Consider the following 16,192-nt stretch of genomic DNA (forward strand, 5'->3'; position numbering starts at 1 on the left):
AATTGTCATCAAGCTAATAATACATGGCCTTCATGGCACTGCAGGAAAGTGGTCAAGTACTGGAGGAAGCTATGTCTTGTAAAGGCAGGAGATGATGACTTGCTGCTTGCTTTCTTCCTGCTTGCCGCATTTTAGGACTGACATCACCTTTGTGGTCTCACCACTGATGAGTCTGGCATGTGTGCAGCTTACTGGATCCTCAGGATGTTCTGCAGACCAGGATATCCTAAAATAGATCTGATCACAGTTGCTGACTTGCTGGTGCATGTGTCTGCTCAGATTGTGACCTGCAAGCCCTGTCTTACTTCCCTTTTTCCCCAAAAGAACCTGTCCTCACCAAATCATGCCCTGAGTGCATCTCCAGGCATGTTGTTAGGAATCACCTGGGATACAGGAGGCTATGCACATGATGGGGATGTGGCTGCATGCTATAGGAAAGTGACCTCCTTGTCTTGCTCCAGGCTCTGCCTGCACCTAGTCCCTCTGAGCTGCAGCATAAAGCATGCCAGCTTAGATGCCAGCCCACGTCAGGCCCCCTCTGTTTTCATTATGGTCATGGAGAAGGAAGGAAGGAAGGAGAAAAGCTTGCTGTATTTTTGTTACATCGTTGATAATTAACATACCACAATGCTGTTACAGGTCCCAATAAAAATAAAAAGTCTTTGCAGTGATAATGAGATATTCATGCATGGCAGCTCCAGAGTATAAACTAAACTTTTATGGTATATGTTAGCTATGGTAAATGAAGTGAAACTGGGCTAAATTCATTATGTCCCATCTCAGCTACATCTCACAAATAATGTGCCTTGAACGTTTTCATCACAAAGTCTATTTCCTCTTGTTGCCAACTGCAGTTAAGCTGCACTGAATATTCTCTCTGCAGAGATGGCAGAATCTGAGTGTGATACAGGACAGCAGTAAGCATTCGTTAAGCAATTAATATAACCTATTTACAAGGAGTACCCACTAGTCTCAATGTAGGAAATAGCATCTTGTGCCTTTTGCTGCTGTCAGAGACCAGGGAGTTCTGCGATGGCAACATCTCCTATGCTGCAGCACCACTGGGTGGGTCCTGGTGAACTCAGGACAGGGAAACTGAGGCATGCAGGGTGGGAACGAGGGAGAAAGGGTACCAGCCTTGTGGTTGTATCTGAGAGGTTTGTGGTGTTTGTGGTGTTTTCCATCTCAGCTGTTTTGTGTCCTTTTTGAGATTGGGAGCAGGGTGGTGTTTAAGCTCATTTTCTAGCTGAATTTACAGCACAAAGCCTGGCATCTTCTGTACCTTTTTTTTTCTTAAAGTGTCTTGCAAACTGAAGAGTGTTGACTGAAAGGTTGTCTCATTTGGCGCTGTTTTCATTAGATAAACCTAGACATTTTTTGCTGATAATACTTGCACCAATTCAGAATTAATCATAGCATAATAGAAGGTGGTAGATATGGTTGTTAATTCTCTATTGAGTCTGCATCCCCATGTTTATTCTCATTTGTTCTGATAAGGTCCATTGTCTCTAATATTGCTTCGTAAAGGGTAAGAAATAAATCAACGGTATTTAGCTTTTCTAACCATCTGGTCTGGCTTACATCCCAAAATCAATTTTTAAGTTGAGCACAGTTCATGTATTTTTGCCTTGTAACAGAGGATGTCTCTGGGGAGAGAAGGGAAGAAGTTCCTACTAATCTCACCCCAGGGATTAATCACTTTCATAGACATCGCAGTTTAAACGCTACAGGTTTTTGTTGCTATCGTAGCTTCAGTTGTCGGGCTGTGCTTTCACAAGGAGCCAATAGGAACCTTGTTCTTTGTCTTAATGGGATTAGTTCTTTGAACAGCAATGCATTAATTTGAAGGATAAAAGCACTTGGTTTGGACGTGGAGTTTAGTTGCTTTGGTGGCACTCAGATGCTGTTAATCTTCAGCATGTGTATACACTATAACACACTTTGAGTCATTATAAAACCATCCTGTGGAGTTAAGCCAATTGTTTTTAAGAGGTGTTGTTAATGTAATGAAATTTAATGCGTTTGGGAGCTACTGTATTGCCACAGATGGGAAATACATCTTGTAAACTATAAATTTTTTAAAATTATTTAGCATTGTCATTGCTATATGGGGCCATGTGGCACTGAGCACAAGATAACTCCACAGTTTTCATTAAAACACACAATAATGAGATACTTAAAGTCCACAGATGATATTTTCAGGAACTATTATAATAATTAGAAAGGAAAATGGGTTTAATAAAAGTTGTAAATGATGATGACCAGCCAGACCTTGTCCCTTTCTGCAAACCCCATCTGCATTGCGCATCTGGGCATGGGAAGCAATGAGTAACAGTAGTTCATCTCCACTACCCTGGCCCGGAAGAGAAGGCATGCATGTGTGTTAGGGTTGCTTTGGGACGCAGCGGTGACAAATAACCTTAAGGAGAATGAATCTGTAGGAAAACACATAAATGTTTTTCCAATCAGGCCTCAACTCCTGGCAACCTGTTGCAGGATGCGTGGGGCTCGTTTCCACAAAGCTATGGAGACTCCTTACTTTGCCAGAGTGATACAAAAGGATTTGAGCAAAAGTGGCAATTGAGAGCCAATATTCATTACAGCAGACAAGACACAAGATAATGGTCATGGTGGGAAACATGAAGTTAAAATTGCGATCTCTTACTTAATAAGGGCTGCAATCAGATCTACTTGTACCAAACAGTGAGATCTGTAGGTGCAACTGATCTTCGCATGGTTACAAAACCACTCTGTTGAATAAGCACTCTGCTAGCTCCAACAACTGGCAAATCTGTTGGTCGCAAGGGTCTTGCAAGTGGAGAGAAGTTGCAGTCCCAACTCACAGCTGATGGAGGAACATTTGCAAGGAAGATTCAGATTATTCCACTTGGAGATCCCACATGCAGCAGCTGTGCACTGGAGTGCTGCTCAGCTGGGTGGAGAAGCACAGGGTGTCCGCGCTCAGCCTGCAGCTTGCTATCGTTCTGGGCAGCGCTTCAGGCAGTGCTTTCAGCTGAGCTCTGCCCTCCCCTTCTTGCATAGCAGCCCCCTTGCTAGGAGGGGAAAAACAAAAACAGAGCTATGGTAACCCATTGAATTCTGGCTGTGGTGCGCAAGAGCCCCCAGCAAGGGCTGACAGGAGGGAGATTTGCTCAAGCTGTCTTCTGCAGCGAGTGCCCCGTTGCAGCCCAGCCCTGCTCCAGCATCACCTTTTGGGCGGGCTGTTGGCAACTGACCTAAATTGAGACTGAGCAAAGAGAGCAAGCAGCTGCCCCACCGCTGTTGCTCTGTTTTCAGCATGGATCGAGCCTCCCTAATCCCCTCGGATTTTGTATCTACCAAAACAGCTTGGGCCCATCAGTAAATTGCAGTGGCATATGGTCCAGGTTTATGAGTAATCTGGCACACGCTTAAGGCAAGGAGGGACGTCATCCTTCAGCAAATACAGAAAATATTGTGGGGCTTTTTTATGACTGTATTTAATATAGTTGATGAGAAAGCTGTGAGAAATGTTTACCATTTAAGTCGGTCCTATTTAACTTCAGCTGTGGGTTGAAGCAGCTACGTAACGAGAAACAAATAGAAATAAAAGTGGTCTCATTGTCCCGCAGGCATTTTGTCAGTGGGTGCTGCTCTTACAAGTGCATTTGCAGCCAGGAGAGGAAGCTGTTCCCTGATCTAACTAGACAGGGTGACCCACTGGCCACCTGCAAAAGTCGTCTCTATGCAGGTGACCAGGTTCCTCTAGATCTGGCATACATCAGAGGGCACGGACTCATCCCCAAGGGAGAGAGAAGCAGAGTCCAATTTGGGACTGATCTTGGTGATCCTGATGAGAGGGAACGGCCCCAAGTTTAGCCAGGGGAGGTTCAGGTTGGATATTAGGAAACATATCTTCTCAGGAGCAGGAAGGCACTGTCACAATCTGGGAGTGGTGGGGTCACCATTCCTGGAGTTTTAAGAACCGTGGAGATGTGGTACTGAGAGACATGGTTAGTGGGCATGGTGGGGGTTGGACTTGGTGACCTTAGTGTTCTTCTCCAACCTTAATTGTTCTATAATTTATCCTTCCATCTCTTACCTTTCTCTTCAGCTTAGGCCCATGTGTGGTGGCTCTTCTCTCTTCCCCTGTACTCACCTTGGGATCAGGTTCCCATCCTACAGAGATCATGAACTTCCTTTCCCTCATCCCAGAGATTCATATTTCCTCTGAGTGTTTGGGCTCCAGGAGACCTCTCGCTCGCCAGCTCTTTCCTAATGCTGCAGCACTACGCAATGCTTTGGCAATGTCAGATGTTTTCCAGGGGCCGTGCAGGGTGCAGTGATGGTACAGGGCAGCTCTGAGCTGTGGCTGATTCATGGGCTTCACTGGGAGCAGCTGAAGCTGCAGGGAAATGTTCAGCTCTCAGATCGAAGGGAACAAAGGAGATTAGGCATTTGGTGGTGATTGGAAGAAAAAGGCATTTCTCAAGTAATGAACACAAAATGGCCTCAAAAAATATTTCTATGTCATTTTTTTTAAGCACGAGGAAACACAGAAGTACTGTTTTCCTTTCTGAAGAGAAGCTTTCACCTCTGAGGTTCTAAAGCTTGAAAAGCAAATTGCAGAGCCAGAGAAATCAGCCTTTCAGCTGACTTACGCGGGCTGGATTGGACACAAACATTGTGTGTCAAATAATATCACCCTGCAAAATGAAATAAATTTTAAAAAAGGAACTTTTGGTGGTTACCAGATGGTCTGCTCAGAGGAAATTATTTGAAGTAGCAAAGCCACTCCATCAGCTGGTTTGATTTAGTTACAGATACAGAAATGTTAGTGGCTAGTTTCAGAGAAGTCCTGCGGTCCATATGTTTGTCACTTTGCGGAGAATTACCATATAGCTTGGTTGAGAGGAACCAGGGGCGCTTAGCGTGATCTTTTTATATCATGAACACAGAAATACGCTCCACCTAGAAGGGCCTCAGCTCACCATCTACCTCTGCTTTTCCTGAAGAAAACAGAGGGGCTTGATGCACGTGTGGGGTGGATTGGGACAGGAGAAGGTCTCAAATTTAGAGTCTATCCATGACAGCAGGGATGCTCTGATTGGCACAAGAATAAAATCTGTAGCAGTGTTCTGCTGACTGGCTTATCCTGTGCACAGCAGTATTTTATGTGCTAATGTGGAGTTTTTCAAACCATACCTATAAAGGGAGAAAGCAAACTTTGCATGGATTGGCAAGTGCAGCCAGGGCAGAACTGTGGGATATTCTGGGAAGGACCAAGGAGAAGCTGAAGCAAAGAACAGGATTTTCTGACCTACTTCTTGCAGACAGAAAAAATAGCAAGAGAGCTTGGATGGGATTTGCAATACTCTTTGCCCACTGTGTCCTCCTTAAAAATTGAGTACTGAAATCCGAAATGCTTCACAGTGAGTGCAGTGACCCTCAGTTGCCATTAGGGTCTGCACCAACTTTCCCTGCGTAGTACCAAGGCAGCAAGATGCACGTAGGTAATGGAAAGAACACAGAAATCAGGAATCTGTCCTGCAGGTTTTCTAATAGCAAAATGGACTGTCAGGAAGCCACTGTTAATTGCCATTAAATAGCTGAACTGATGTGGTTTGAAATGAGCATCAAAGAGGAGCTTTGTCCAGTTATTGTCCAGGTCAATAACTAGTTTTGACCATCAAGGGTGGTGGAGTGGAAAGTCTCTGGACTTACTCTTCTCCTGCTTCACAGAGCACTTGTCACCTCCTTTCCAGTTTTTGACCTAGCAAAACACAAAATATCTTGTGACTAGCATTTAGGGGAAACCACATCTGGTTAAAATGTGACACAGGTAGTGATATTAAGCGTCAGCTGTGGCCAGCAACCTCTTGGCTCTTGGACCTGCAAACCTTTCTCATTCATTTGTTTCTAAGGCAAATTGTTGGAGCTCCAAGCAGGAGGCTGAAGTTTCCTCTAGTCCCTGGGAAGCCATGGGCATCTGCTCACCATTCTAATTTTAAGCGCATGATGACAGGATCTTCACATGCTTGGTTACTCTTTCTGATTCTATGGTTGCTTCCTTCAATCAGGGACACAGCCCCACCTTGCCCTGCTTTCTTGACAATGTCTCTCCTGAAGAGCAGCCTGTGTGCTCCTTCTACTCTTATGTGTTTGATGTGAAGGTGGCAGTGGCATCACATAGGCCATTTTTTTTGCCAGAGGATTTGTGCTTTTAGTCTTTCTAAAGACTAACTCATCCCCGAGTGTCGAGCAGTACACTTTGGTCTCTGATTCCTCTTCTCTGTCTCCTGAATCCACACTAAAAACTTGCCTTGACATCTAAGCTGTATTTTCCAGGCCCTTAATTTCACCCAGCTGCTCGTACGTTGGCTTTTCACTACCCATAACAAGTTTCATACACCACCAATCATACACCAGTGCCAGCACTCAGAAAAAATCCTAGTGACAAGACAGCGTAACATTCATCATCAGCAACTGCACCTAATGTATTGCAGTGATGCTCAGTGCCAGCAAGTTTTCTCCTTGGCAGGAGTAACACTAGGACAGAGCCTCTTGGCCTTGGTCTGTGTCAGCACAGCCAGAGGTTGGCTTGTCCCCCAGACTGTACCCCATCCTGCAGCAAGCCCCTGAGCCAGGCTCCTGGGGCCACTCGGAAGAAGCAGCTCTGATGCTAATGCAGGAAGGGAAAATGGCATTTCCTCAAGTGTGGGGAATAGCTCTGGCCTTAAACATACCTTCTCTACAGGTAGTATTGCATGGGAAAAAAAAAAAAAAAGAAGAAGGAAGGAAAAAAAAAGAATTCTCAGATTGGTGTCTCTCAGCCTATTCTTAGTAACTGTGATGTTCTGTTTTTATCTTGCGACTCGATGACTCAGAATTTGTATCTGTAGCCATGAACGCACACAGAGCATGCTGCAGGACTCACTCTGTATCCCTGAAAGCCGAAGGAGTTAAACCACTTTCAGATGGGCCTATTCATGCTAATAAAGAGCCTTGGAAGTGGTCCAGCCAGCAGACACCTGGGTATTATCCGAGCATCTGACACCCCCAGAGAACCAGAGCCTTGATGAGCTTTATAGACTAACAGAAATCTTGAAAAAGAAAGGAGGCTTTCCATAGAAAATGGATTTTCAGGGCCAGCTGAAGGACATGACGTTCAAGCTCATTGCTTTAAAATAATTTTTGCTGCAGTTAATGTGAAGCAAAGAAGAAAAGAAAACCCAAGACAGTGAAAGGATAATTAATTCTGAGTTTGAACTGCAATTTGAAAGGGCTATATTGTGAAGTGACCCTTTACCAACTTCTATCTGAACCAGCACATCTCATAAAACCCTCTTGCCGAGGAAATGTAGTGTTGTTTTACTTTTATACCATATGTTTGTTCTCCCCTACCAATATCGAGTGACCTTGAATCCAAACCTTGCCTGGAAGAGCCAGATATTGTCTCAGCCTTCGCCAAGGTGCAGCTCTCGCCTCACCAAACCCTGGCTTCCACTGGTCTTTTGCAATGGCAGTGGGCTGTCCCTGGAGCCCATCTATCAGAGATCCCTTTTTCCTTACTTCTTTCTTCCTTCCTTCTCGTAGAGCAACCATAACCTGCACCTTTGCCATGATATTTGTGGTGCTGGTGCTACCACAGGTGTTTTCCTCCACAGAGCTTTATTTCTCTGCAAAGCATCCACTTCTATGTGAGCCTACACTGAGCCGTAACACTCCCTGACTCTGTTCTCATCCACCTAGTGTGACTCCTGCATTTCAAGTACATTTTGCACTAAATTTCCCCGGCAGCTTTTATAAGGAGGTGTTCCACAGGCAAAAGCTTGCACAGAATACAGTGTTTGTTACTGGGCAATTCCACTGTAATTTGAAAAATATTTATCTCTGGTCTACTTCTTCTTCTTCACCTTACAGAGAATCAAAACAAAAGCCATCGAGGCCAGGACACTAATGAGATTCGCATTTTGGACATCATATGAGTACAATAATGCATTTCACACTGTTGTTTCCTAATTTGCCTAATCAAATAAAAGGAGATCAAGCATTACATAGCCCAGCCTCCCTGTTCCAACAAGGTAACACTGAACCCATCCGTTTTGCAGTTCAATTAATTTTCCCTACGCAGGTTGGCTAAAGCACATAATTTAATCAGCATTTTGCAGTTCTGTCAATAGATACAAAACATTCGGGGTGTTGACAATACCCTGAGCAGCTGTCTCGAGTAGTAAGGAATTGTTGAGAGCATGGATAATACTGAGAGGTTTTTGGAAAGAGTAAAGGCGCTATGGGATGCCGGATGAGATGCTTTCTGGATGCCTTAGTGATGCATGTTCATTACTTTAGTATTTTGTTCCCCTGCTAACAAAATGCTTTGCTGTAGCACTGTAGTCAGACCTGACAGATTCACCTGGACTGTCAGAAACCTGTAAGTTTGGATATTAGAAAACATTTCTTCTCAGAAAGAGTGATGAAGCATTGGCACAGCCTGTCCAGGGACGTAGTGGAGTCACTGTCCCTGGAGGTGTTCATGAATCATGGGGATGTAGCACTGAGGGACGTGGTCAGTGGGCATGGTGGGAGTGCATTGGTGTTTCAGAATGAGCTGCATTACTGTCACTACTGCGAGTGCTGCTCTCCTGAAATAGAATGGAGACTTGAGCAGAAGAATTAGAAAGCACATTTTTATAAAGTGAAACCAGTCAATAGGTTGGGCTTGGGGTTTTGTTGTGATTTGCGATCTGCATTTCAGTACTTGTGATGTAGTAGTGAGAAATAATGTTGGTAACACAGGTCCAAACTATAAAAAAATTGTAGTTCTTCTAGATTTTCCCATAGGTTGTGATCTGCTGGAGAATGTGTTGCGAAAACGTTTCTGTGCAAATGGCATTTTACCTCAAAAAGGTGCATTCTCTTTACCAGCCATCTTCATTAGATGCTGTGTATCTTGTGTAGCTCATGTCAGTTGCAGCAGCACTGGGTGGACAGGGTCGGTCAGTCTGCAGGGATGTCTATGTGAGGTGAGGAACCACTGCGGAGCTCCTGGGCTTGGTGGTTGCTGTTGGTGGCTCCTCGTTGCCAAATATGTTTGGTTTCTCCATTAGCCAGAAGTTTAATAACGGGCAAATTTATGCTGAAAGAAGCTTCAATTTAAGACAGCTTAAGGCAACCGGGCACAATCCTGCGAACTACTTTACAGAGGCAGACTTCAACAAATCCCAGCAGCTACATGGAAGGCAGCAGCTACAGCCATACTGAAAACCAGCCGAGCTCACCCCTATGGATTCCATGTGGGGAAAATCAGTTCATTTATGAAATAAGGCAGAAAAAAACAAGTGGGAAAAAAAAGAAGTGTGAATTAAATAATATGACTTTGGTGCAAACATGTAGATCAACCGTTTGCTTTTCCATAGGATACAGAGCCATCCTTGTAATGCACTAAGAATCAGTGTAAGTTTACTGCCAAAACCTAAAAAATCATCAAATAGAGGCAGTTTCTTGTATCCAAAGTCCCTCATTATATTAAAAAAATTATTGCAGCAGAAAATTTACAAGTGCATCACAGGACCCACTTGTACTGTTAAACAGATGGCACCTACACAAGACCCAAAAATATATAACAATTTTAATTGAGCCAATGTGAAACAGATTTGTGAAATAAAATAGTACATGCCAGGTCTAATAAGGCTTTTACTAGAAATTTTGACATAAAGTAATTTTGTAGCAGCTCAAGAGGTATTTAAAAAACGCTCATTAGCAAATGCAACATTTACTTCTCCTGTTTATTGTCATCTCTTTAGTTTTTGATAGGTATGTTCCTACCTGCTTTAATTTTTTTCCCCTCTCGGTGTAGTTTTTCCATCTCCTTGTGACATCTGATGTTTCCTATTGTAATGATACCATTTTCATGTTCAGCTCCTTGGGCTGGGTCCTTTTCTCCTTGCTGGAGACAACAGCAAGACCCACCGACCTCCTTAAGCAGTCTCATGAGTAGAAATAATACTGAAGCTTGCCTTCTACTGCAATGCAATGACTCCATTACTTATTCTCATTCTGCTGATGGTGTATAAGAGCCCAAAAGTTTTGTCTCTTTCTGCTACCATTGTGTTCATTCTCCCAATTCCTTGTTTTCTCTGAACTAGCTACTGTAGGCATGTGCTTGCTGCAGGACATCCTTACAGCTGCTCAGGGGATAGGACATATTCAGCAGCATGGAAGAGGCATGGGCAGGGAGGGCAGAGTCAAGCCCTACTTCCCTATATTGTGGCTTTTATCCTATTCCTCATGTGAGCAAGAAGTTCTAGTGAGCTAAAAACTGAAGACAGATGGTGATGGCACCTTCATTGCTTCCCAATGAGCTACAAAAAAAGAAAACCGTTCTGCAGAAGACCAATGTTATTTTAGTCATGAGATAGCAGTCAATAAGTGCAGATAAAATGTGTATTTTCCCCACCTGGAAAAATGTCATTGATAGTGCTCAGTCTCATCCCTACAGATGAAATTGTGGTGAACAAAAGAGAGACTCAGCCAGCTGCAGGAGGACTGCATTTTGTCCAAAGTGACGGAACACAAAATCCTCTGCTCCTTTTCCACGTGCAGGGAGAATAAGCAAGAGGTGCAACCTCGCTACTGGTGCCTTCCTCTTGTTTTTTTAATATGTCAACGTGATCTGAATTGTAAAGACATGCTTAAAAGTGAAAACAATGAGCAGTGCAGTCTGATGTCACCACTAATTTCATAGAGACCGGATAACTGTGTATTCATAGTCCTTCAAAATTACGGGTAGGAGACGTACACATGACTTGCATGAGGTGCCTCTCACCAAGACCGACAAATGTGATGGTGTCTATTCAGCCTTAAATAAAAAATTTAAAAAAATTTAAAAAAAAAAGCCACAATTGCAACTACAATGTGTACATTATAACATTACAAATATGTTATATTTATAAATTATAAATATGTTGACACTGAGTAAATATCAGTATGTGAAATACAGAGTTGTGATGACGCATTAAGGACGACGAAATGAGGATAAATGTGGCATGGTGATTTCCTAAAGGAAAAACACTGGTTTGAATTGGGAGCAGGCAGCCCAGGTTCTTGTGCTGTGTTTCTGACTCTGACCAAACCTGCATCATGGCATGGAAGAAAATTCCTTACTTTCCACCTTAGAAATACCAGCCTGACGTGTCTCCCTTTGTTTAAGCACAGTGGATTAATGTTTGCTGAAAGCCATAGTTCTTGTTAAATTAAAAACTGACTAAAAGGAAACACTTAAAAAATCATTTTCCTTTTATTTCTATTAACTCCAGCCAATTAAATTGACCTATTATCAATATGTATTTAATAAAAATAGCCTTGTCTTATTTAGGCTATTCTGCTGTCCACAGTACTGTTTCCATTGATATAAATCCTGCTTTATCTTTGTTGTAACTGAGCTCTCAAAGGCTGTCTGGTGCTATTTCTATGCATTTTGCATGTTGCTCTTCAGGAGAGTGCTTTGTCAATGTGCAGTGCTTGTTGAAGAAATTCTGATATGTGGGGAGGTGTGCATTCTGCTTCCTACCATGGTCAAGTAGAAGAAGCATCAGTAAATCCCTTAAAAAATCAGAGATTGTTACAAAATGCTGCTTGTACCTCATACAGATGCAGTTCTGTTGCAGCAGCTCGCCTGTGAGCAGCACTTGCAGACAGTGAGCATTACTGGGGAATCTAGCATAAGGACTGCAGGACCAACTTTCCATTTTCCTCATATTTCAGACTTTTCTGCCCCCTCATCCTGCAGCTGAAACATATTTTGATGTAGCTGATGGAATCTCTATGAGAATCCACGTAGCTTTTATTTCTCATCCTCTGGAATTGATGCTCCCTAATTGCTGTGGCTCTCCTGGTACATCGCAGCATGCTGTCAACACGCTGTCTGTGTGAGCAAGGTGTGTGCCATTTACCAAGCTGTACCGCAGCAGACTTTGTAGTACAAGGCACGTGAAATAACATACTGCTCACTGGGAAACTTATTCCAAAGGCATCTCTCAGGCCTTTTTTGAATTGCCACCGAATAGGATTTTTTTTTTAAGTGATTTATTCTTTGCTGTGTGTTACTCTTCATGTTTACAACATAAAGTAGCCAAGCGTGCCATGTTTTGCATGGGAAATTGCATGTTTTGTACCCTCCTGTTCTCTGCAGAGACCAAATTGGGATGTCCCAGGCTCTGGTTACAAGAACCAAGCCATAGCACAGCACACCACGGCCAGTGCATGCATCTGTACAGCCTGTCATCATGGTGATAGTCTGAGTGTCGGGCTCATCTCATCTGGGATGGGAACCTAGAGCTCATGTTCGTTGAAAGCAGCACACCTTACTGGGAAGGGACACTCTCTCCACACACAAGCTCTTTCTCCCATCATTTTCTGAGAGACCTGACGTCTCCTAAACCAATGAAGGGTTGCACCAACCTCTGCCTGTAGTTACTCTCCATGTGTATTTTGAGGTTTGCCTTGACACAAAAATAAGATACTGAAGTAAGAGGAGGCGTCTTCTTACAGCATCTATTCAGACTGTGGATGTTGCTTCTAAGTAGAAAGTTTCCTGGGTTGCTCTAATGCTGATTTATTTTTTCAAGACACAATTAGGTTTGGTTGGGCAGGCTCAAAGAGATCCAACAAGCATCTTTTCATTAGGAGATATCCAAGGTACGGAACAGTGCAATGTATGAAATACATGCATTAAGCCCACCAATGATGTTTTTCTCAAACATTTTGAGTGTCGTGCCAAGTAAGTCTTACCTTGTGTCATTTCGAATCGGTGGATTTTAAACCATGATTACTTTGTGCCTCTTGCCCCCCAAATTATTTGTGACAGATATTCTGCACTGTAAAATAATGAAACTCTTAGGGTGTTCTCTTCAGCTAAATGAAAAGTGTAACATAGAGTAATATCATGCCAATTAGAAGGGAAAATCAATGTAGATATCTGAAATATGTTTTTGCATGGTATCAGCCGCTCAGTGAAAAATTGAGCATTCCGCAGTTTCTAATGAATACAGATAGACAGGTATAGAGAAAAAAATTATGAGTGGACTTATACATCTGTGGCTGTTTTTTATAAATATTCTTTGAGAGACAGCAGATACATCAGAGGAAAAAATCCTCTTCATCTGCATGTTTTTCTATTATGCAACACACTGCTCAGAATGCAAGCTGACAATTCCAGAGATAACTCAAAAAAAGTGTAGTGTTTACATTAAAAATAAAGGAAAAAGAAGTAAAAGTGAGAAAAGTTCTTAATTTCATCTGACGAGATCTATGTTTCAGCCCAATGCTGCTCCAGCATTGTGAGTAAAAGTTCTGAGTCTCTTGTGTCTTAGCAAGCTTACTTTAGCTTGAGTTCCCCATCTCACGTTCGGCTGCAGGACACCCAGAGGCTTAGTCAATGGTTCGAAATAAGCCAAAGGCAGTTAGTGGCATGAAGTAAGCCAAAGGCTTGTTGGTGGTTGGGCTCCATGGGTAAGATCAGCTTTTATAAGCTTCTGCGCTGGCCATGGCCAACTATGGGCCGTTTGTGTCAGAGTTGCAATTACACTGGGTACGGTGGTGGAGACCCAGCACTGCAGGCACCTCATTGCTGTGTGTGGACTTCTGATGGTGCATTCTGTATTATCGGAGTGTGACGTGTTGTACAGAACCGTGGGACAATCAGAAGCCCTTGAGTTGGGCTGCAGCCAGTTTTTCTAGCACACCATGCGATGCCACAGGTAGACCACCACAAATAGATGGTTTGTCTGCCAAAGTTGGTGGCTGCATGGCTGGCCAGGTGAAGTTGGCTCTTGTGTAGAGAATGCGGGACTGGGTGAAGAAGAAGAAATGCTCACAGAATTAAGTAATTACTTTATTTATAGCGTAATGTGCACACATGGTTGTTGATGATGAGGCTACCAGTGACATAAATAAACTCAAGCAAAAGATGTAAGCGAGCGGATATACATGAAGGCTTCTTTGGGCAGTGCCACGAATTTGGACATCGACCAAGAGAATTATTTATGTCCCTTGTGATTTCAATGAAGAGCACAAAGGAGATAATTAGACCAGGATGCTTCGCATTGCTCTTTCCATCTTGCACACATTCATGCCCACCAAATGTGAAATGTTCGCCTTTTCCCCTCAAACGTGATGGTTGTTGAACTTATTTTTAGTGTCATTTGATAAGCCTCCCTGCTCGCAGAGAGACATCCCACTGACCCAGCCACTGGTCATTGTCTATACCAGTTCCCATCAAAGCAGGCGCGCTTTGTCAGGTTTCGACTCGAATATCCATTTTGCATCTGAAGTACAGTATCGAAAGTGACTGGATCATTTGAGCCTTTTTCTTCAGCTGCTCCCTCCTTCCTCCCCCACAGTGTTTCCGCTCACGCTAACATAATTTGGCATCATCGACGTGACACGACACTGGTTTTTCTAAAAAATTATAATACATACATTGTCGATGTTTTATGATGGCCGGTGCTCCCGTAAATTTAATTTCTAAATTGATGGAAGGAGGTCTTTTTCCATTGCTGAATCTGAACCAATGCTCGGTGCCCCCTTGAAAACCGAGTAATGCACATACAGTAATAGGTCATTCAATGTCAAAAAGCATAAAAAAGATGAGCAAAATCTTCACAGGCTGCTGCTTGCTGTTGCCTTTAATTATATTAATTAAACTTTGAAATTCTCATGCAAAGAGAGTTGCTGGCTTGTGACGCTGAAGAGCCCTTGGAGATTCGGGGGGGAAAAAAACCCTGAGATACCAGCTTAGTGGCTACTGCTTTTTTCATCTAAAAAAAAATAATACATAAGCCTACTACTGCTAGGTATGTTTATAGATGATGATGTTTTATGCGCTACTGAACTTTGAATGCAGGAAGGGGGAAAAAACCACCAGCCACAGTGTCAAGGTCTGGAAGCATCAGTCCCTCAAACTCTGCTCAAGATCTCTGGTTACAGGCTGTCTTCCTGTGCAATAACGCTCTATTAATTTTCTTCCTGTCCCGGGTGCATAATGAAAGAAAGGTGTCTTCAAAAACTAAAGGGCAAAGTCTTGCTCGCTACCAATACCTTGAGGCATCCTGTCTACATTTTGTCATGCGTGTGCACTTTTCAGTGTTAGAATGACAAGATTTCCAGTCAGAAGGTTCCCGTAAGGCACAATGCGATGGGAGACTCGGAAGGATTTTGTGATCTGACATCGCTGTAAGGCAGTGAACTCTTGCGTTTGCTGAGCCTGGTGGGAAGCTTTATCCTCCGCCCATGGCAAACAGTCTCTATTTACATAACACGTGCCATCTCTGCATCTGAGAAACTCTGCATCTCCCCTAAAAGCACATTATGTCCTGAGAATTCGCAGTCCTTAAAAAAATAATGAAAATAGAAAAACATTATTATCTTTGGTTGTTTGTGCTCTCCCTTTTATGTTCTATAAAGCAGAGGCATAGGAGTCAATGCTTCTTGTCACTGTTGCAAGTCATGGAGTAGGAATGTACGGTGGTGGAACGTGAGAGCTTGGTGCAGCGATGCTGGATCCTGGTAGGGTGAATGCAGAAACCTTTTGAGTTTGGGCTGAAGGTGCTCCAAGAAACATGGGGAAGTGCTCAGTTCTCTCTGCTTGGTTGGAAGGTGGCAATGTGGCTGTATTTCCTCCTTGTATCCTCTTATCCTCCTCTACTGAGACTGAACTCGGGTGAAGTTAATACATCGGCCCTGAGGGGGGAAAAGAGAGAAGCTTTTATTGGTTGATGAAGTAATGAATGCAACCAAGACTTTCAAACGTTGAATATTGCATGCTAAAAGAAGCCTGTAATTTAAATTCAGATGTTTGTGAAAATAACATACCCATGGCAAACATTTTAAGAATTAATGGAAATTACCCAGAGTAAGGAACTACATTTGACTTACAAATTTAGGATGGTAGGGAAGCAGTGATGACACTGAAGACACACTTTGAACACTCTTGAGTTCTTCTATGAGGGTAATATACAAATGTGAAATTCTCACTAACTGCTGGGAGCAAACTCAAACTTTGTCTAAGCACTCAGTAAAGGGAGATCACAGCAAAGGCAGATGCTCTACCGAGCCAAATCCTTCTGCACCATAGTGCAGATCAACGTGACTGTTAGCAGAAATACTGCTGATTTGAAATTGTATTTTATTAGCAAAAACCCAGCCCTGCATC

The 16,192-nt window shown here is 43.1% G+C and overlaps 1 protein-coding gene across 1 annotated transcript in view; it reads right to left on the reverse strand.

The window, feature by feature from the left end:
* Nucleotides 1-15,681: 15,681 nt before the first annotated feature.
* The window catches only part of ANTXR2 (ANTXR cell adhesion molecule 2), a gene marked incomplete at both ends in the record, with an annotated part of 99,232 nt that continues 98,721 nt past the window's right edge, over nt 15,682-16,192 (reverse strand). The window contains one exon of the mRNA XM_079534877.1: nt 15,682-15,720. Within this exon, the coding sequence (XP_079391003.1) occupies nt 15,682-15,720 (39 nt within the window). The remainder of the gene's footprint in view (nt 15,721-16,192) is intronic.

Source organism: Tetrao urogallus, assembly GCF_951394365.1.
Source record: "Tetrao urogallus genome assembly, chromosome: 4".
NCBI lineage: Eukaryota > Metazoa > Chordata > Aves > Galliformes > Phasianidae > Tetrao > Tetrao urogallus.